General features: G+C 43.1%; 2 protein-coding genes across 2 annotated transcripts; both read left to right on the top strand.

Annotated features, from left to right (window-relative positions):
* Positions 1–239: 239 nt before the first annotated feature.
* Positions 240–7769, top strand: LOC139318651 (transmembrane protein 254-like). Its single transcript, XM_070946207.1, has 4 exons — positions 240–350; positions 1534–1637; positions 3874–3933; positions 7430–7769. Exons 1-4 carry the CDS (start codon positions 240–242, stop codon positions 7545–7547), a joined length of 393 nt encoding a protein of 130 aa, XP_070802308.1. The 3' UTR covers positions 7548–7769.
* A 3668-nt stretch (positions 7770–11437) lies between these two features.
* On the top strand, positions 11438–19636 carry LOC139318483 (transmembrane protein 254-like). The gene is made up of 4 exons (XM_070945947.1): positions 11438–11560; positions 13661–13764; positions 17006–17065; positions 19273–19636. Exons 1-4 carry the CDS (start codon positions 11450–11452, stop codon positions 19388–19390), a joined length of 393 nt encoding a protein of 130 aa, XP_070802048.1. The 5' UTR covers positions 11438–11449; the 3' UTR covers positions 19391–19636.
* Positions 19637–21861: the final 2225 nt, after the last annotated feature.

A 21861-nucleotide genomic window follows, 5' to 3' on the forward strand; every position in this document is an offset into this window, starting at 1 on the left:
GGTGCAAAAGAAGCCGGAATCACCCCCAACCAGTCCCACCCGCCCACCTGGCGAGTCGAGAGGGAGGCATTCCCACGTGCGCCCTCCCCGGCTCTGCCTTTCCGCGGAGGCAAAGGCGGAGCTGCGCATCCCGGAGCAGGGCGGAGGAGGAGCGGCTCCTCCTCAGGGCCGGCCTGGCAAAGCCTCTTCTTCTTCTTCAGTAGCTCGGGCAGCCGTGGGCAGAGCCAACCCGGAGGAGAATGGCGTCCCGGTCTGCGTCCGCCTCTCGTTCCCACGACCCAGCCACCTACTTCCGAAGGACCAGACCGTTTTTAGCGATGGTGATCGTGGGCGGCATGCTGTACTACGGCGTAAGGAGAGAGAGAGAGAGAGAGAATGATATGTAGATAGATGTAGATGTAGAGAGATAGAGACACAGGTAGAGAGCTGATAGAGCTTAGAGAGAGAGAGAGGGGTATGTAGATATAGATGTAGAGATAGAGGCACAGGTAGAGAACTGATAGAGTTTAGAGAGAGAGAGAGAGGTATGTAGATATAGATGTAGAGATAGAGGCACAGGTAGAGAACTGATAGAGTTTATATATATCTATATATCTATATATCTATATATCTATCTATCTATCTATATACATACATACATACTACGGCGTAAGGAGAGAGAGAGAGAGAGAGAGAGGTATGTAGATATAGATGTAGAGATAGAGGCACAGGTAGAGAACTGATAGAGTTTATATATATCTATATATCTATATCTATATCTATACATACATACATACATACATACATACATACATACATACATATATGCATATTCTTTCTAGCCAGGTTTTACCTACGTAAGCTAAGATGTTCTACAACCCTAGTTCTGTGAAATCTCATTCACAAGTTTCTGGGCTTTTTGTATTTGCTGACAAGCAGCAACTCTGTGCTGCAATTTGGGAGACTCAAATAGCTATTTCTGCCTTGTAAGTGAGCCACACCCTCTTCTCAAGTATCCTCCCTATAAAGGTACAATGTTTCTTTTTCTTTTTCGTAGGCTTTTATGTGCATATTCTTTCTAGCCAGGTTTTACCTACCTAAGCTAAGATGTTCTACAGCCCTAGTTCTGTGAAATCTCATTCACAAGTATATATCACACACACACACACATACACACACACATACATATATACACACACACACATAATATATATATATATATATATATATATATATAGATAGAGAGAGAGAGAGAGAGAGAGAGAGAGAGAGAGAGAGAGGGAGGGAGGGAGGGAGGGAGGGAGGGAGGGAAGGAGGAGCCCCTGTGCACATTTTATAAACCATGTCCTTTCTTAAAAACAAGTTTTGCTGGTTTGTACAATTGTGTACAGGTTATGGAAAGTATAACAGCAGAACCTCTTTTCTTACTACCCTGTAAATTTGGTTGTGAAGATGACAAGGGGATTGAAAAAGGAACCGGTGTGCAAATTGGAACAATCTGGGGAGAAGCTTGAGTAGTGCTAATAAAACCAACCTTCCCTTTTCCCTCTTCAGTGTGCTATCTTGGCACCTTCAAGAATCCCCTATGATGGTCTGGGTCCATTAGGAAGATTCACACGATATCTGCAGGAGAACCACAAACCTGTTTTCCATGTAGGGTAAGTTGACTTCAACATTTGGGGACGCACGTTCCTTGTAGGGGCTATTTGGCTAATAGCAATATCCATAGCCCTTAGACTTATATACCGCTTCACAGTGCTTTGTAGCCCTCTCTAAATAGTTTATAGAGTTAGCCCTTTGCCCCCAAACAATCTGGATCCTCCTCATTTTACCGAACTTGGAAGGATGGAAGACAGAGTCAATAGCAATAACAATAGCACTTATGTAAAGTACCACTTTACAGTGTATTACAGTTCTCTCTAAACCATTTCCTGAGTCAGCCTATTGCCCCAACAATCTGGACCCTCATTTTACTGACTTCGGAAGGATGGAAGACTGAATAGCAATAGCAATAGCAATAGCAATAGCAATAGCAATAGCAATAGCAATAGCAATAGCACTTAGATGTTTCCAAAAGATGCCCTAATTAATTCATGAGCTACGAGCCAAACTTTGAAAGAAATACAGTCATTTGTACTACAGAGCCTTGGTAGTACAGTGGTCTAAAGCACTCTGTTATTAAGACCAGCTGCCTGCAATTACTGCAGGTTCAAATCTCGCCAGGCTCAAGGTTGACTCAGCCTTCCATCCTTTTTAAGGTAGGTAAATTGAGGACCCAGTTGTGGGGGCAATAAGCTGACTTTGTATAAATATACAAAAGGATGAATGCTATTGCTTAGCACACTGTAAGCCTCCCTGAGTCTCTGGAGAAGGGCGGCATATAAATCAAATAAAAAAAATTATTAGGAGCATCATTTTGGCAATATTCGGATGCAGTTAGAACTAATCCTACGTAGATTTACGTTCCCCTACGATTTTGTCTCTCCCCTCCTCCCTGGACATGTCATAAATCACATTCTCCAATTAACCACTTTGGCTGGCTGTGAAACCCAAAACTCTCCTACTGATTGTGGTAGAAAAGCATCTGTGGAATGTAATTTCAGTTTGGGTAATCAATCAGCTCCATCAGTTCTCCCTCCCTCCTGCTCATGGCAACTTGAAAGCTTTGCAAGTTGACATTAGACTTATATACTGCTCAGCATTGTCTTACAGATCTCTCTAAGTGGTTTATAGAGTCAGCCTATTGCCCCCAATAATCTGGGTCCTCATTTTACTGACCTCAGAAGGATGGTAAACTGAGTCAATCTCAAGCCAGACAGGATCGAACTTCAGGCTGTGGACAAAGTTTGCCTGCAATACTGCATTCTAACCACTGCGCCACCACAGCTCATAACTATGCTCGATGTCCCATCCTCTTGAATTCTGTTAAATCTTATCAAATACCAATTTAGTGCTGACCTTAGGTGTCCAGATTCTTGTCTATAGGCATGAACAATAAACCAGCTTAACTGGAATTTTAACACATGCTTGACAGATAGCAATGTAATGAACTGTCCTGTTGCAAGAAGAGAAAGCTGGTTACCTTTGCCAAGAGAAAGCTGGGCTCTGATCAGTTTGGGGCAGTATTTCCCAACTTCCAGAGGTGTTTATTGCGACACTCAGAATTCTTAGCAGTGTCTTGTCTTCTGGATTTTGAAACCGAGTTTTGGAAAGTCTAGGATTATGGAGAATAATGGAAATCAAAGATTTTTTTTTACCCAGAATGATGTTTTGAGGTCAAGCCATCCCAACACAGAATATAGAAATATGTTTCTATGATCAAACATGGTGTTTTGGAAGTCATCAGAAACAAAACTCAAAATGGTTTTCTGAGTTCCATCAAATATGGACAGATCCCAGAGGAGTTTTGCAGGACAATCTAGGACACACACTTCCCCTTCTCTTCCTTTTTCCACCTACTACCCTTCAGGCCTTCTTCCTTCTCAGCCCTTCCCTTCCTTTTCTTAACTGATGCCCCCAGTTGACTAAACTTTTTCAATCACTTGAGGCCAAATAACAAGGCAAATTCCAAAGTCACAATTGACCAGAAGACAGAAGAAATCTAGAATCTGCGCCAATGCTGACTCATTCAACCTCCTAGAGAAGCAAGACCAAATTCTGGTCATTGCAGGAGTTAGAGAAATTCAAAGTTGAGGAATCAAACTTAGGAATGCTTCATCCTTAAGAATGCTTCTGTAGAAGATTTCTGGGGAAAATAGCGGAAAAATACTTGCCAAGTGAGTGTAGATATTCAATCTGTAATAATGACACACGAGGGAGAATTTCACCCTTTCCCTTTTCTGAACTGACGTCTAATTTATTCTTGACAACTGGTGCTGTTTTTCTTAATTACAGATATGCGGTGATTTGGTTACTTCATATCGGTGAAGCGTGTTTGAGTATCTGGTTATGCAAGTAAGTTCTCCTAACTTCTTCAGGAGTTGAAGGTGGCACACTTTGTGTTGGTAGTTTACTACATCTAGAAATAATCTTTGTGAACAGAATATAAAATGGAATAGAATAGAGCAGAACAGAATAGAAATGCAGAATAGAAAAAAGAAGTACAAATTGGGAGTACAAAGTGATAGTCATAGGATACTAAATAAGCAATCGGCAAAAATCATAATCGGATACTAAGTAAAAGCAATCAACATAAATCATAAGATAGAAACAACAAAGTTATAGTCATAAGAAGCTAAGGAAGTAGATAATAGGAAAGATGAGAAGGATAATAGGCGATACAGCCTTATTTTATTTATTTATTTATTATCAAATTTATAGACCGCCCTTCTCCCGAAGGACTCAGGCGGTGTACAGCCAAAGTAAAAAACATAGATACAAACATTAAAAACAATTTAAAAAGATATATATATATAAATTTGGCCCCAAAGTTAAAAAAACAATAACAACACATATTAAAAACATTTAAAAAGCATTAAGCCAGCCTGGCTTGCTGAAAAAGGAAGGTCTTCAGGGCATGGCGGAAGGCACCGAGGTCTTGAATTCTTCGTATCTCGGGGGGCAGTTGATTCCAGAGAGCAGGTGCCCCCACAGAGAAGGCCCTTCCCTTGGGGGCCACCAGTCTACATCGCTAGGCCGATGGCACCCTGAGGAGGCCCTCTCTGTGGGAGCGCACCAGTCGGTGGGAGGTCGTTGGTGGCAGCAGACGGTCTCGAAGGTATCCAGGTCCTATGCCATGGAGCGCTTTAAACGTGATAACCAACACCTTGAAGCGCACCCGGAAGACCACTGGGAGCCAGTGCAGCTCACGCAGGAGAGGTGTTATGTGGGAGTGCCATGCAGCTCCCGTCACTATCCACGCGGCCACATTCTGGACCAGCTGTAGTCTCCGGGTGCTCTTATTAGATGATTTGACATCCCAGGGCATAAGACTGTGTTGTGGGAATTAATTGTTTAGCAGAGGGATGGCACTGGGGAAAAAACTGTCCCTGTGTCTGGTTGTTTTGGCGTGCAATGCCCTACAGTGTTGTCTTGAGGGAAGAAGTTGAAACAGTTTATGTCCAGGATGTGAGATGTTTCTGTAGATGTTTTCACAGCTCTCTTTCTGGCTCATGCCTCAATGGAAGGCAGGCTGGTTGCAGTTGTTTTTCCTGCAGTCCTAACTATCTGTTGCAGTCTGGGTCTGTCTTGTTTGGTGTCTGAGTGAGGGACACTGCCTCCCATAACTAAAAGTTTGCAGTAAGGACTCCCACGTTAATAATGGCATAGATGGATGGAAAATATTCAGAAATAATATGATTTTCCATTCCAATACAGATAAGTCCTCGTCTTATGACCACAATTGAGCTCAAAATTTTCGTTGCTAAGTGAGGCAGTTGTTAAGTGACCTTTGCCCCCTTTTACAATCTTTCTTGCCACAGTTGTTAAGTGAATCACTTAAGTTAGTAACACCATTGTTACGTGAACCTGGCTTCCCTATTGGCTTGGCTTGTCAGAATGTCGCAAAAGGGGATCACATGATCCTGGGACACTGCGACCGTCATTAATGTGAGTCAGTTGCCAGGAATCTGAATTTTAATCCCTGGGGATGCAGCAACGGTTGTAAGTGTGACAAATGGGCCTAAATCACTTTTTATTGCAGTGTCAAATGGTCACTCAATGAACTGTTGTAAGTGGAGAACGACCTGTACTTTCATTGCAAGCTTGGAGGTGTAAACAAAATGTGGTGACATCAAATCTAAAATTGGTCAGTGTTACATGGAGATGGTCCAGATAGGAAAGAACAGGTAGCTGATCTCGGTTGAGGAGAGCCAGAGTTGACCTGCCCAACAAGTTCCTCTGGAGGAGATATCTTACTCAATAGAGGGTGGAGTGTGCAAAATGCACCTTTGTGTGGTTTCACAGTCTGCTTTGCCACATTATATTCATCTTGCAGTTCATTTCCATCCAATCCTTTCTCTGTTCTGACCTAATTTTCCTTAAAAAGCATAAGGCAGAGTCTTGGTCCCGGCAAAACCCCTTTTATTTACACGACTGTGAATTCCTTTCATTCACAGTCAGCATGGCTTGGCAAACAGTCTTTCAGAGGAATATTTATCAACACAAACCTTATCTCGCTTGGAAAGCTGCCAGATAACTAGTTTCCAAATGCAGGGCAAGGCAATACTTGGCACAGAGTCTCTTAGAGACATAAACAGAACTTTCCACTCTTTAACCGTCCAAATTTTTTTCCTGCAAAAGCCCGTTCCAAGTTCGCTCCTCTTTTGTTTCCTATGGGAGGGGCCAATCACTTCCAAGGTGTGGCTTTACTCCCAAGTCGACCCTGTTTTCTTAGTGGTTCTTGTCTTCTGGCAGCTCTGCACATGCACACACTGAGAACAGGCTCCAGCTGTTCCTCTGCTTCACTGCTGCCTAGCCCCCTCTCTGCCTCTGACACAGAGCCCTCCTCCGAGCTTTCCCCAGACCTCAGGACTGGCCCATGTTCCTCCCCAACCTCCTCACTGTCTGCTGCCAGCTCCACTGGCTGCCGGTGGGCCACAACATTATCTGAGCCAATAGAAGCAATTACTCGCCCAACCCAGTGTGTTCTCGTTGCATGTGAACACATTCACAGCGCGGATGATTCTCTGCGGGTTGCTAACCAATAATTAATGCAGTCCCACTCCAAGGAATTGATCTGAAAACATAAGCAGGGTGAGAAGTTGGGTTATACAAGAAGGAGCAGCAGAAGAAGACTGTGGAGTCCTTGGTGGTTTAGGTCAGACGTTTCATTACCAAGCTACATAACATCATCAGGCTGTGAAGTTTCTGAAAGATGCCCTAATTAATTCATGAGCCACGAGCCAAACTTCAAAAGAAATAAGTCATTTATTAGGAGCACCCTTTCAGCATTATTCGGATGCAGTTAGAACTAATCCTACATAGATTTACGTTCCCCTGTGATCCTATCTCTCCCCTCCTCCCTGGCCATGTCATAAATCACATTCTCCAATTAACCATATTGGCTAGCTGTGAAACCCAAAACTCTCCTACTGATTGCAGTAGAAAAGCATCTGTGGAATGCAATTTCAGTTAGGGAAATCAATCAGCTCCATCAGTTCTCCCTCCTTGCTGCTTATGGTAACTTGAAAGCTTTGCAAGTTGACATTGGCCCTTGGTGCTCTCTGAGCTTGGTTGTTTTCTTGCAGACGTTTCATTACCACATCAGCAGTGCAATTTTCTGTGCAGAATAAGAATAAGTAAGAGAACCTTCTTCCAGGTTTATATTCAGATCCAAAATAGGTTTTGTAACTGGGAATTGGGGTCCACACTGTGAATACTCGAGAAGGATGTTAGCAGCTTGTTTTTCTGATCGCAGAATAAGCGCCGAAAATCATGCAACTTTATTTAAGCTTGAACCATTTTCCCAACTAAATAAATATCGTGGAATTTCCCTCTCTTTTCCTCGCAGTAAGAAAGGCATCACGGAGAGCAAGACGCAGCTTCAGTGGTTCGTTCAAACGTTGCTGTGCGGCCTCTTTTCGCTTTATTTTCTGCTGGTTTACAAGCCACCCAAGAAAACCCAATGAAGAATTGGAACTGGAAAAGGAATCAGAAACAAAAATGGGATGATATTGCCCTTAACACCGAAGGATCTCTCCGTATTTTGGCATTTTGACTGAAAACACCTTTCACTGTTACCTGGAAAGACCAAAAAAAAAAACAAAAACCCACAACTTGGTGTTGAGGCACCCTGGTGATAAAGAGCCTTGGTAGTACAGGGGTTTAAGGCACCCTGTTATTAAGGCACCCTGTGCCTTAATGTTATTAAGCTGGTTATTAAGACCAGCTGCCTGCAATTACTGCAGGGTTCGAATCTCGCCAAGGCTCAAGGTTGACTCAGCCTTCCATCCTTTCTAAGGTAGGTAAATTGAGGACCCAGTTTGTGGGGGCAATAAGCTGACTTTGTATAAAATATACAAAAGGATGAAGGCTATTGCTGAGCACATTGTAAGCCACCCTGAGTCTTCGGAGAAGGGCGGCATATAAATCAAATTAAAAAAATAAATTTATGAGTTGATAAAGTGGAAATCACATTTTAAATAGGGAATCAAAAGTTCTCACCTTCTTACAGATGATCTGCTGTTCAAAGATAGAAAGTATCTTGAATTTTTTAATTCTGTGTTTAGTAATAAAAAGAGACCTTGGTATTAGGGTAAGAGCTGCTACACTGTTCATTTGGAGCAATAATCCTGTTTACAATACAGGTAATCCTTGACTTACAACAGTTTGCTTAGTGACCCTTCGCAGTTACAAGGGCACTGAAAAAACAACTTTCGACCGTTTGTCACGCTGACGACCGTTGCAGCACTGTGGTCATGTGATTTACATTCGGACTCAGCTATCTTCTCAGGAAAGTATGACTCTCAGATCAGGGGTGAAATCCAGCAGGTTCTAACAGGTTCTGGAAAACCGGTAGTGGAAATTTTGAGTAGTTCGGAGAACTAGGAAATACCACCTGTGGCTGGTCCCAGAGTAGGGTGGAAAAGGAGATTTTGCAATATCCTTCCCCAGGAGTGGGGTGAAAATGGAGATTTTGCAGTATCCTTCCCCTGCCACGCCCACCAAGCCACACCACGCCCACCAAGCCACGCCCACAGAACCAGTAGTAAAAAAATTTGGATTTCACCACTGTCTCACATGGTACTTTTACTGAGAGAAGCGGTTGCAGAGAAGTAAGTCAGGCAGAGTCTGGAGATTCCCGCACAAAGCATTAAGCTAATTTCCCCTGTTCAAATCCCACCCAGTGCCCCATGTCCAGTGGCCAATATGATGTCGCAAAGGTGTTACGAGAACTCCGAGGCAAAACTCAGCCTTGACTGGTGTTTCTGCCTGTGCCTTTGCCTTGTGGACTTGCCTTGTCTTGTGGACCTTAACTCTGGACTTTATCCTGTGAGCTTGCACCTTCTCTTTGGACTTCCTCTCTGCTTTTGCAAATTGGTTTTGTTTCTTACTTGTTTATGTTTGTGGGACTGTGGGCGGCTACCTGCAGGGAAGTTTGGGGTGCAGCCCAGGGGTGAAATGCTACCGGTTCGCTCCGGTTCGGGTAAACCAGTAGCAGCGGCAGCCCGGACGTCATTACTTCCTGGTTTTAACCCTGTTTTTGATCCTCTGCACATGCACAGAAGGCTTTGCACATGCACAGAAGGTCCAAAATCGGACATGAAGATGGCGCATGTGTGCGCACTTCCGAACCGGTAGGGAAGGTAAATAGATTTCATCCCTGGTGCAGCCTTTCCAACCATTGTAAGGCCGTTTGCGGTGTAATTTAACAGAGCAACATAGGACTCTTTCGAAGCCTGCTTCTGCCTAGAGGACCTGGGTCAGAACACGTGGCGTGAAGTTCAACTAATTCAGAGTATCTTCCCTTCTTCAAATCATTTAGGCTCTGGATTTCTATCGCTCTGAGCAAATCCAGATCTCAGGGCTATCGGTTAAAGAAAGCACAAACATTTGCAATTGAAGTGTAGTATCATAGGAGATGTTGTAAACTTTAGAAAAGATGTTCTGCTTCAACAGAAGTTTTAGCAAAGGAGGTTTGCTAAGCCACATGTCTTCCTTGCTTGTAAGGTTGAAGTCACTTTGCTCGGTCATTCCTCACAGCCCTCCTCATCCTTGCTGCTCCAGCAACACCAAATGGAAAAATACTTGCCCAACAATTTTGATACACAAAAGGACATCCTCTATACAGTCCCTCTGCTAGAGGGGGTTGTGAAGATCACTGCTTGTATCATTGCTTTACTGAGATCAAAACTCTTGTGTTCCATTGAAGCTTCTTTCTGTCACCTCTTGATGTGACCCAAGAGTTTCCCCAATGCAAAGTGTTAAAGACACTTCAATGTCATCTCACACAGACCTACTAAAGAACGTTCATTTCTGCGGAACTATTAATTCTTTTTAAATTTTGTTGAAACAATAGCAATATTTCTTGTATGTTGTGTGCATATTTAATCTAGGAATACAATTGGGTTTATTGTCAAGCCATGCTAAAGAATGCTACTTCTTCATGTTTTACTTGCATTGTTGTGTCACTCCAGAAATGTTACGGTGATAGGATAGGATAGGATAGGATAGGATAGGATAGGATAGGATAGGATAGGATAGGACAGGACAGGACAGGACAGGACAGGACAGGACAGGAATAGAATGAGTGGAGTGGAGTGGAATGGAATGGAATGGAATGGAATAGAATAGAATAGAATAGAATAGAATAGAATAGAATAGAATAGAATAGAATAGAATAGAATAGAATAGAATAGAATTCTTTATTGGCCAGGTGTGATTGGACACACAAGGAATTTGTCTTTGGTGCATATGCTCTCACTGTGTATAAAAAGACAAGATACATTTGTCAAGAATCGTAAGGTACAACACTTAATGATAGTCATAGGGTACAAATAAGCAATCAAATCATACTAGGAAGCAATCAATATAAATTGTAAGGGTACAAGGAACAAAGTTACAGTCAGGCAGTCATAAGTGGGAGGAGATGGGCGATAGTGATCTTATGTTTCTCACCTTCATCTTTCAATTATTGGGTTGTCTAGAATTGCTATTTCCCATAAGGGTCTATGTCTAAGCGTTGAATATCTAGAGAGCATATGATAATGTCAGTTCACTTCTGTATTTTGGATGCCTTCTAGTATCAATAAAAATCACAATGCATCTCCAAAGTAAAACCTGTGATGACTTTGTTACAAAGGGAAGTGGGAGAACTAAAGCTGGTCAAACAAACAAACAAACAAACACATAAATAATTCTTTTTAAATAAAATAAGCAAATAAATAAGCAAATAAATAAGCAAATAAATTGATGGATGGCTAGATAGATGGGTGGGTGGATTAACAGAGTTGGAAGGCACCTTGTAGGTCATCTAGTCCAGCCCCCCCCCCCCCCGCCCGCTGAAGCAGGAAATCCTACACCATTTCTGACAGATGGATACATAGATACACAGACAGACACACAGATTTAAAGCCCCCTCCCCAAAAGTCCATTTAATCCCGACGCAGGATCCTTGAGAAGTTGGTTGCCTCGCCAGGTGGGTTACCTTAAGCACACGAGTGATTCTTTTTCTTTTTTAATTTCATAGAAAAATAGAAAGAGGGACGCCCCTCTCGCCCCCCCCCCTTAAAAAGGCCACCCCCAACTAATGCCTATTCTGGAGAGAAAAGGCGGCGCAATCCGTGCAGTGTTTAGCGTCCTTCGGCCTGCTGCAAAAGAAGCCGGAATCATCCCCAAACAGTGACCGCCGCCCACCTGGCGGGTCCAGAGGGAGGCATTCCCACGTGCGCCCTCCCCCCATCCTCGCCTGACCCGGCTCTGCCATTCCGCGGAGGCAAAGGCGGAGCGGCTCCTCCTCGGGGCCGGCCTGGCAAAGGCTCTTCTTCTTCCGTGGCTCGGGCAGCCGTGGGCAGAGCCAACCCGGAGGAGAATGGCGTCCCGGTCAGCGTCCGCCGCTCGTTCCCACGACCCGGCCACCTACTTCCGAAGGACCAGACCGTTTGTAGTGGCGGTGATCGTGGCCAGCATGCTATACTACGGCGTAAGGAGGGGAGACAGAGACGAGAGGGAAGGAGAGAGAGACAGGCAGAGACAGACACACAGAGAGAGCTGGAAGAGCTGAGATAGATAGAGGGAGGGAGGGAGAGAGAGAGAGAGAGAAAGAGAGAGAGAGAGTGTGTACAGGTAGAAGTAGAGAGATAGAGGCAGAGACAGACAGAGAGAGAGAACTGATAAGAGCTGAGATAGATAGATAGTGAGATAGAGAGAGAGAATGATAGATAGATGGAGGAAGGGAGGGAGAGAGAGAGGTAGAGAGATAGAGACAGAGACAGAGACAGACATAGAGAACTGATAGAGCTGAGATAGATAGTGAGAGAGAGAGAGAAAAAAAATATGATAGATGGTGGGAGGGAGGGAGAGAGGGAAGAGATAGAGGTAGAGAGACAGACAGAGAGAGAACTGATAGAGCTGAGATAGAGAGAGATACACACAGAGATGGGGGGGGTAGAGGTAAAAGTAGAGGTATGTAGATAGATGTAAATATAGAGAGATAGAGGCAGAGGTAGAGAGCTGACAGAGCTGAGATAGAGAGATAGAGGGATATATAGAGAATAGATAGATAGAGAGGCAGAGGTGGGGGGGTGGGGAGGGAGCTGGGGTGGCCAGCACAGAGGTGGGTGGGCGAAGTGCAGCATCCTTTGGACAAGGGCACACTGAGCCCTGAGCCTTCCTGTCCCCACCTGCTATTTCCCAGGAGCGGGGGACTGGGACAGAGGGGTTTCCTCCCCAGAACCAAACCCCATCGTGTGCAACCGGGGAGGGGGGGATTGCAGGGAAAGGAGGAGACTGTCTCAAGTTTTGTTTGGGTTTTTTTTTTTGTCTCGCTTAGCAGCATAAATTTGGGGTCCACTTGTGGTCGTAAGTCAAGGACTCCCTCTATTTTCTTTTTTATGGAAATGATGCCGTAGGGTAGCAGAACTGCTTAGATAGCCCGGAAGTAAATGACATTAGGAAATTTAGTTTATCTGCCTTGTGTGTTTGTCCTTGAATGGCTGGGTGGACTGGACGTTAACATTTAAACCATGTTCGAATGTTTTTGCCAAGTCCATGTATTTGCCATACGCTAAATAATAAAATAATGTGTGTTTGTTTCTCTGTGACCCAAGGAGTCACAGAGAATAGAGTAGAACACAACTGGAAGGTACCTTGGAGGTCTTCTAGTCTAGCCCCCTGCTCAAGCAGGAGAACCTATACCATCTCAGACAAGTGACTGTCCAGTCTCTTCTTAAAAGCCTCCAATGATGGAGCATCCACGATTTCTGAAGGCAAGCTGTTCCACTGGTTAATTGTCCTCACTGTCAGGAAGTTTCTCCTTAATTCCAGGTTGCTTCTCTCCTTGATTGGTTTCCATCCATTGTTTTTTGTCCTGCCTTCTGATGCTTTGGAGAATAATTTGACCCCCTATTCTTTGTGGCAGCCCCTCAAATATTGAGAGACTGCTTTCATGTCACCCCTTATTCTTCTTTTCCTTAGACTATAGCCAAGCCCAAATCCTGCAACTGTTCTTCATATGTTTTAATCTCCAGGCCTTTTAGTCTCCTCCTACCAGAGGAGACAATTTCAAGGTTTTTAAAAAATATTTCCCTAGAAATAATTCCCTGAAAATATTAATTCCCAGGAATCTGGCAGTTTGGGTCTCTGATCATGAGAGCACTACCCTGTTTTCCCCAAAATAAGACATCCCCTGATAATAAGCCCAATCGGGCTTTTGAGCGCATGGCAATAAGGCTAAGCGCTTATTTCAGGGTTCAAAAAAATATAAGAAAGGTCTTATTTTCGGGGAAATAATTATTGTCATCTTCTATCAATGGATTATTTTGGTTTGCTGAATCCCCCATTCTAGAAAGGTGCACATTTTATAAACCATGTCCTTTTTTTAAAAAAAAAAAGTTGTTGGTTTGTACAATTGTGTACAGGTTATGGAAAGTATAACAGTAGAACCTCTTTTCTTACTACCCTGTAAATTTGGTTGTGAAGGTGACAACGGGATTGAAAAAGGAACCGGTGTGCAAGTTGGAACAATCTGGGGAGAAGCTTGAGTGGTGCTAATAAAATGGGCCTTCCCTTTTTCCCTCTTCAGTGTGCTGTCTTGGCACCTTCAAGGATCCCCTATGATGGTTTGGGTCCATTAGGAAGATTCACACGATATCTGCAGGAGAACCACAAACCTGTTTTCCATGTAGGGTAAGTTGACTTCAACATTTGGGGACACACGTTCCTTGTAGAGGTTATTTGGCTAATAGCAATAGCCAGAGCAGTGAAATCTGACCGGATCTATCCAGCTCGCGCGAACCAGTAGCACTGGCAGCGGGAGGCTCCACCCACCTGTCAGGACATCATTACATCCCGTTTTTGACCCTCTGCACATTTGCAGAAGGCTCTGCGCATGCGCAGAAGAGGCGCACATGCTCACATTCTTGAACCGGTAACGAAGATAAGTTCCTTTTACCACTGAATAGCCAAAGCCCTTAGACTTATATACCGCTTCACTGTGCTTTGCAGCCCTCTCTAAGTGGTTTATAGAGTCAGCCTTTTGCCCCAAAACAATCTGGGTCCTCATTTTACCGAACTCGGAAGGATGGAAGGTTGAATCAATAACAATAGCACTTAGACTTATATACCGCTTTACAGTGTATTACAGCTCTCTCTAAGCCATTTACAGAGTCAGCCTATTGCCCCTAACAATCTGGGTCATCATTTTACTGATCTCAGAAGGATGGAAAGCTGAGTCAACCTCAAGCTGGTCAGTATCGAGCTTCAGACTGCGGGCAAAGTTTGCCTGCAATACTGCATTCTAATCACTGCGTCATCAGGGCTCATAATGAGCCAGACGTTTATATGGACATGCAGGAAACTTGGTTTCCAGATGGTCGGGAAACAGGCAGGCATTACCCAAGTAATGTGCATCTTTAGACAGCTTGTCTTGCTGCAGAGGACAACGTTTTTAGGACAGTATAGGAGAAGGCCAGACAGAGCGCTAAGGCAGACTCAAGAGAGCTATCAGCCTGGCGTCATTACATTTCCACAAATAATGGTCGATGTCCCATCCTCTTGAATTCTGTTAAATCTTATCGAATACCAATTTAGTGCTGACCTTAGATGACCAGATGCTTGTCTATAGGCATGAACAATAAACTAGCTTAACTGGAATTGAACACATGCTTGACAGATAGCAATGCAATGTACTGTCCTGTTGCAAGAAGAGAAATGAGAAAGCTGGTTACCTTTGCCAAGAGAAAGCTGGGCTCTCATCAGTTTGGGGTAGTGTTTCCCAACTTCCAGAGGTGTTTATTTGCGACTCTCAGAATTCTTAGCAGTGTCTTGACTTCTGGTTTTGAAACCCAGTTTGGAAACTCTAGGGTTATTTGGAATAATGGAAATCAAAGATGTTTTTACCCAGAAACAGGGGTGAAATCCAGCAGGTTCTAACAGGTTCTGGAGAACTGGTAGCGGAAATTTTGAGTAGTTCGGAGAACCGGCAACTACCACCTCTGGCTGGCCCCAAAGTGGGGTGGGAATGGATATTTTGCAATATCCTTCCCCTGGAGTGGGGTGGGAAGGGAGATTTTGCAGTATCCTTCCCCTGCCAAGCCCACCAAGCCACACCCACAGAACCGGTAGGAAAAAAAAAATTGAATTCCACCCCTGCCCAGAATGATGTTTTGAGGCCAAGCCATCCCAACACAGAACATAGAAATATGTTTCTATGACCAAACATGGTGTTTTGGAAGTCATCAGAAACAAAACTCAAAATGGTTTTCTGAGTTCCATCAAATGTGGACGTATCCCAGAGGGGTTTTGCAGGACAATCTGGGACACACACTTCCCCTTCTCTTTTTCCACCTATTCCCCTTCACGCCTTCTTCCTTCTGAGCCCTTCCCTTCCTTTTCTTAACTGATCCCCCCCCCCCCCCCCGGTTGACTAAACTTTTTCAATGACCTGAGGCCAAATAACAAGGCAAATTCCAAAGGCAAAATTGACCAGAAGGAATCTAGAACCTGCACCAACTCTGACTCATTCAACCTCTTAGAGAAAAAAGAGCAAATTCTGGTCATCGCAGGAGTTAAGAGAAATTCAAAGTTGAGGAATCAAATTTAGGAATGCTTCAGCCTTAAGAATGCTTCTGTAGAAGACTTCTGGGGAAGATAGCAAAAAAAAAACACTTGCCAAGTGAGTGTAGATATTCAATCTGTGTGCCTTGTTCTAGCTAACCCATCACCCAATAGTGGGTGACTCCCGGTATATTTTGGCTTTAAGAATTGGTTTTCTTTCAAACAAATATTACATCCAGAGCAGCTGGGATGTTCTCACAGACATATCTCACAACACAACTGTATCAATTAGCATGGCAATAATCTGAATTTGGAGAAGAAAGATTAAGAGGAATGAACACACCCAAGCTTCATATGCTGGACAAGTCCAAGAAAAGTTGTGACTTGTTTTTTAAGGTGTTGTCTCTGTAACCCTTTTTTGTTTTGTTTTTGAATTTGAATCACTTTATAACCTTATGAATTATTGAGACCCGAGGAAGAGTTTCACCCTTTCCCTTTTCTGAACTGACATCTAATTTATTCTTGACAACTCTGTGTCAGAGTTTGTTGCAAAAATCAAATCCAGAAAGCACAGACAGGTAACTGATTCACCAGGATTCATTAACTTCTCTTTATATACTGTATTTTTCAGGGATAAAATGCACATTTCCCCCCCCCTAAAAGGGGGTGAAAATTTGGGTGTGTCTTATACACTGAATGTAGCTCCACCCACCCACTGGCCCCCACCCTTTGGCCTCTGCCTCCCAGCAATTTACCTCCTTGCAACAAGCAGCAAGAAGAAACAGCCCATTTCAGCTTCAGCACAGCCTAATTAGCACAAATTGATTGTCCGTTGGATTGGCCTCCCGACGCTCAGCTGTTTCAGGCTGCAGGGATTGCCATTGCCTATTGATGTGCGGGCCTCTGCTGCTTGCTGCAAGGAGGAAAATTGCTGGGAGCAGATTTTTTTTCTTGTGCTAATCAAGCTATACTGAAAACAAAACTGAAAATAAAGCAGGCTGCTTGCTGTTTGCTGCAACGAGGCAAAATTGATGAGGCAGAGGCAGATTTCTTTTTCTTGTTTTCCTCACCGAAAAAGGTAGGTGTGTCTTATAGTCCGGAGCGTCTTATACTCTGAAAAATATGGTACATAATAGCACATACAATACCAAAAGCAGATTCTTCCAACGTGATAGTTACAGGCAAAAAGCACAGGCAGATGAGAGAACAGCAGAAATGAATTTCAGTTTCAATTCAGCAGACTAATTTCAGTTTCCAAGCAGTCCCCATTGGCTGATCGAATTGCTATGCCTATTCATTGGCTGACCTTGTTACCATGTCTCTGCCAGTCATGAATTCTCTGACACTCTGGTGCTGTTTTTCTTAATTACAGATATGCGGTGACTTGGTTACTTCACATCAGTGAAGCGTTTTTGAGTATCTGGTTATGCAAGTAAGTTCTCCTAACTTCTTCAGGAGTTGAAGATGGCACACTTTGAGTTGGATTGGCACGGTAGTTTTCTACATCTAGAAATACTCTTTGTGAACAGAATATAAAATGGAATAGAATAGAGCAGGACAGAATAGGATGCAGAATAGAAAAAAGAAGTACAAATTGAGAGTACAAAGTGATAGTCATAGGATACTAAATAAGCAATCGGCAGAAATCATAATCACATACTAAGTAAAAGCAATCAACATAAATCATAAGATACACACAACAAAGTTATAGTCATAAGAAGCTAAGGAAGTAGATAATAGGAAAGATGAAAAGATAAGGAGAATAATGGTTAATACAGCCTTATTAGGTGGTTTGACGTCCCAGGGCATAAGACCGTGTTGTGGGAATTTGTTGTTTAGCAGTGGGATGGCATGGGGTAGAAAAACTTTCCTTGTGTTTGGTTGTTTTGATGTGCAGTGCCCTATAGCATTGTCTTGAGGGTAGGAGTTGAAACAGTTTATGTCCAGGATACGAGGGGTCTGTAAATATTTTCACAGCCCTCTTTCTGGCTCGTGCAGTACAGAGGTCCTCAATCGAAGGCAGTCTGGTTGCAGCTGTTTTTCCTGCAGTCCTAAGTATCCGTTGCAATCTGGGTCTGTCTTATTTGGTGTCTGAGTGAGGGACACTGCCTCCCGTAACTAAAAGCTTGCAGAAAGGACTCCCACGTTAATCATGGCATAGATGGATGGAAAATATTCAGAAATAATATGATTTTCCATTCCAATATAGATAAGTCCTTGACTTATGAACACAATTGAGTCCAAAATTTCTGTTGCTAAGTGAGGCAGTTGTTAAATGACCTTTGCCCCCTTTTACGAGCTTTCATGCCACAGTTGTTAAGTGAATCACTGCAATGGTTAAGTTAGTAACAGGGTTCTTACGTGAACCTGGATCCCCCATTGGCTTGGCTTGTCAGACAGTCATCAAAAGAGGATCACGTGATCCTGGAACACTGCGACCATCATAAATGTTTAAAATTGGTCAATGTTACATGGAGATTGTCCAGATAGGAAAGAACAGGTAGCTGATCTCGGTTGAGGAGAGCCAGGGTTGAACAAGTTCCTTACTCATCTTACTCAATAGAAGATGGAGTGTGCAAAATGCAGAAGACACCTTTGTGTGTTTTCACAACCCTCTTTTGCAACATTATATTCAACTTGCAGTTCATTTCATTCCCATCCTTTATCTGACCCAATAGAAGCAATTACTCGCCCAACCCAGTGTGTTCTCGTTGCACAAAAACATATTCACAGCTCGGTTGATTCTCTGTGGGTTGCTAACCAATAATTAATGTAGTCCCCCTCTAAGGAATTGATCTGAAAACATAAGCAGGGTGAGAAGTTGGGTTATACAAGAAGGAGCAGCAGAAGAAGAAGACTTGGGTTCTTGGTGGTTTTCTGGCAGACGTTTCATTGCCAAACTACCGTATTTTTCAGACTATAAGATGTACTTTTTTGTTTCCCAAAAGAGGGTGAAAACGTCTGTGCATCGTATAGACCAAATATTGCCTAAGCTTTGCCCATCCGCTGGCCGTTTTTTGGCCTCTGCACACCCCGTTTTCGGGCCTTTTTTCAGCCGTTTTCAGGCCTTTTTCAATCTGTTTTCAGGGCTTTTTTCAGCCCATTTTTGAGGCTTTTTTCAGCACATTTTTGAGGCTTTTTTCGGCCCATTTTTTGAAAAAAAAAACGGCCAAAAAAGCTTAAAAAATGGGCCAAGAAAAGGCTCAAAAATGCCCCCCCCAAAAAAGCCTTGAAAATGGGCCGAAAAAAGGCTTGAAAAAGACAAAAAAAAAAGGCCCCAAAAAAGGCCCAAAAATGGGACTCAGAGAGGCCAAAAATGTTTTTTTGTTGTTGTTTTCCTCTTCTAAATTTAGATGCGTCCTATAGTCTGAAAAATACGGTAGATAACATCAGCAGTGCAGTTATCAGTGCAGAATAAGAAGAATAAGTAAAATAACCTTCATCCAGGTTTATATTCAGATCCAAAATAGGTTTTGTAACTGGGAATTGCGGTCCACGCTGTGAATAGTCGAGAAGGATGTTAGCAGCTTGTTTTTCTGATTGCAGAATAAGCGCCGAAGATCACGCAACTTTAGTTAAGCTTGAACCATTTTCCCAACTAAATAAATATTGTGGAATTTCCCTCTTTTTTCCTCACAGTAAGAAAGGCATCACGGAGAGCAAGACGCAGCTTTGGTGGTTCATTCAAACGTTGATGTGTGGCATCTTTTCACTTTATTTTCTGCTGGTTTACAAGCCACCCAAGAAGACCCAATGAAGAATTGGAACTGGAAAAGGAAACAAAAATGGGATGATATTACCCTTAACACGGATCTCTCCGTATTTTGGCATTTGACTGAAAAAAGCCACCCTTTGGTTTTGGGGCACCCTGGTGATAAACTTATAAGTTGATAAAGCAGAAATCACATTTTAAAAAGGGAATAGAAAATTCTCACCTTCTTACAGAAGACCTGCTGTTCAAAGATAGTAGTACCGTATTTTTCAGACTATAAGTCACATCTAAATTTAGAAGAGAAAAACAACAAAAAGTTTTTGGCTTCCGTGAACCCCATTTTCGCCCCTTTTTTCCGGCCTGTTTTGGGGGCTTTTTTCAGCCCGTTTTTTAGGCTTTTTTTTTGGCCCATTTTTGAGGGCTTTTTTGAGCCTTTTTTTTGACTCGTGTTTGAGCCTTTTTTCAGCCCATTTTCTCTGCTTTTTTTGGCTGAAAATCTGTCAGCTGACACTGGATCTGTCAGCCAGATAGCTTTGAAAATGGGCCGAAAAAAGGCTCAAAAACGGGCCGTACGGAGGCCGAAAAACAGCCAATGGGTGGGTAGGGTTTTGGCAGTATTTGGTCTATAAGACGCACAGACACCCCCTTTTGAGAGACAAAAAAATGTATCTTATATTCCAAAAAATACTGTATCTTACATTTTCTATTCTGTATTTAATGATAAAAAGAGACCTCGGGGTTAGGGTAAGAGCTGTTACAGTGTTAATTTTGGGAAATAATTCTGTTTTCAATAGATGTAGTCCTCGACTTACAGCTGTCCACTTACAACGGCACTGAAATAAGCGACTTACAACAATTTTTCACACTTACGACCGTTGCAGCACTGTGGCCACATGATTTACATTTGGACTCCCATTTACAATAGTCACAGGTCATGTAATAACCTTTTTTTGCGACCTTCTGATGAGCGAAGTCAACAGGGAAAACCAGATTCGTGTAACAACCCTGTTACTAATCTAATTAATTAGGGGGCAAGATGCTGACTCTCTAACACCACTTAGAGTGGGCTGTAAAGCATGGTAAAGCGGTATAGAAGTCTAAGTGCTATTGCTATTGCTATTAAGAACTGCAGTGATTCAGTTAACAAACATGGCAAGAAAAGTCATAAAATGGGGCAAAACTCTCTCAACAAATTACTCCCTGAGCAACATGAATTTTGATTCAATTTTGGTTGTAAGTAGAGGACTACCTGTATGGATCAGGACAATAATATTATTGTCAGATCGGACAACAGATTCAGCCTACAATAGGTGCCTTATGCTGCTCTGTTAGTATTTCCTTCACTTGCTACCTTATTAACTGCAGTAGGTCAATGGTATTTTATATTTGCATGTAGAGGCCAACAGAGGACAGAGAGCAATAAATAGATAAAACTGTTCTCTAGAACAGGGGTCTCCAACTCCCAGTCCATGGACTGGCACCAGGCTGCGGCATGCTAGCCACCGGGCCAAGCAAAAAAAAAAGGGAAGCCCCATCCGTGGTACTGAAATTTATACTTGGTTGGAGAAAAACACAGCCAGATTATCTTATCTGGCTGGTCCCAGCAGGATATTTTTAAAAACTCAGAAATGAGTTAACCCTGTTAAGCGACATTTCTCACAATTCTAATGAAATGCTCTTTTTGTTTTTATCATGGCGCCAATAAGGTCGCTTGCAATGTAAAACCACATTTTTCTCTACTAACTTGTTTATAATCTGGTTAATCAGTTTAAACTATTCAGCTATTTTTTTTTTAAAAAAAATATTCCTTGTAGATAAAGAGTTCAGCAGCCCCCTCCGGTCCACGGAAAAATCTCTCTCCATGGAACCAGTCCTGGGTGCCCAAAAAGCTGGGGGTCGCCTGGGAGACCCAAAAAACCAGCCTTATCCAGGCAGCCTTGCCTTTTTACTTTGACCCAATTTTCCCACTCGGGAAATCGGGTTCTTCTTGGGTTTAATCGTGGTTTTCTTTGGGCCAGGAGTAGGTTCCATGTTCAAGAGTCCTGTTGGGTACCCAGCAACTTGCAAATAGTGTAGTTTGCCTTTCCTTCACCTTGCTTGAGAGTATAACCTGCCTCTTGTTGTCCTTTTTGTGTTGACTCACCAAAGTTCTGCAGAGTTCGAAGCGGTGGCTCCTAAGAAAATTAGACAGGGCAGAAGTGTTGCATTGTTAACAATCTGCAGCCCTTTGAGACTTTGAAGCAGAATTGTGCTTTTCAAATGTATGACAAAGCAATCTTTAAATTGGGCCACTGTCTGAATTTGGCGGTCTAAAAGGCAGAAAAACTTTGGGGCATTGGGTTGGATGGGGCAGGTTTTATTTTCAAGGGCATAAGAGGAAGAAAGCAACATAAATGCTCTAACTACAGGTAGTCCTCGACTTACAACCACAAATGTGGTGCCATGGCCCCAGCGGATCCTGGTCAGAGGAGGAGGAGGAGTTTGAACCAGGACCGTCCGACAGGGATGGCACGTCT

This window comes from Pituophis catenifer, unplaced genomic scaffold, assembly GCF_029215685.1.
Source record: "Pituophis catenifer annectens isolate HBS135680 unplaced genomic scaffold, rPitCat1.0.hap2 SCAF_6, whole genome shotgun sequence".
Classification (NCBI taxonomy): domain Eukaryota; kingdom Metazoa; phylum Chordata; class Lepidosauria; order Squamata; family Colubridae; genus Pituophis; species Pituophis catenifer.

Bases quoted from the DNA above. Each gene is read 5' to 3' on its own strand.
- LOC139318651 (XM_070946207.1), top strand. From the start codon at position 240: ATGGCGTCCCGGTCTGCGTCCGCCTCTCGTTCCCACGACCCAGCCACC. The intron at 351-1,533 runs GTAAGGAGAGAG...TTCCCTCTTCAG, and splicing joins GCGGCATGCTGTACTACGGC to TGTGCTATCTTGGCACCTTC. The intron at 3,934-7,429 runs GTAAGTTCTCCT...TTTTCCTCGCAG, and splicing joins TTGAGTATCTGGTTATGCAA to TAAGAAAGGCATCACGGAGA.
- LOC139318483 (XM_070945947.1), top strand. From the start codon at position 11,450: ATGGCGTCCCGGTCAGCGTCCGCCGCTCGTTCCCACGACCCGGCCACC. The intron at 11,561-13,660 runs GTAAGGAGGGGA...TTCCCTCTTCAG, and splicing joins CCAGCATGCTATACTACGGC to TGTGCTGTCTTGGCACCTTC. The intron at 17,066-19,272 runs GTAAGTTCTCCT...TTTTCCTCACAG, and splicing joins TTGAGTATCTGGTTATGCAA to TAAGAAAGGCATCACGGAGA.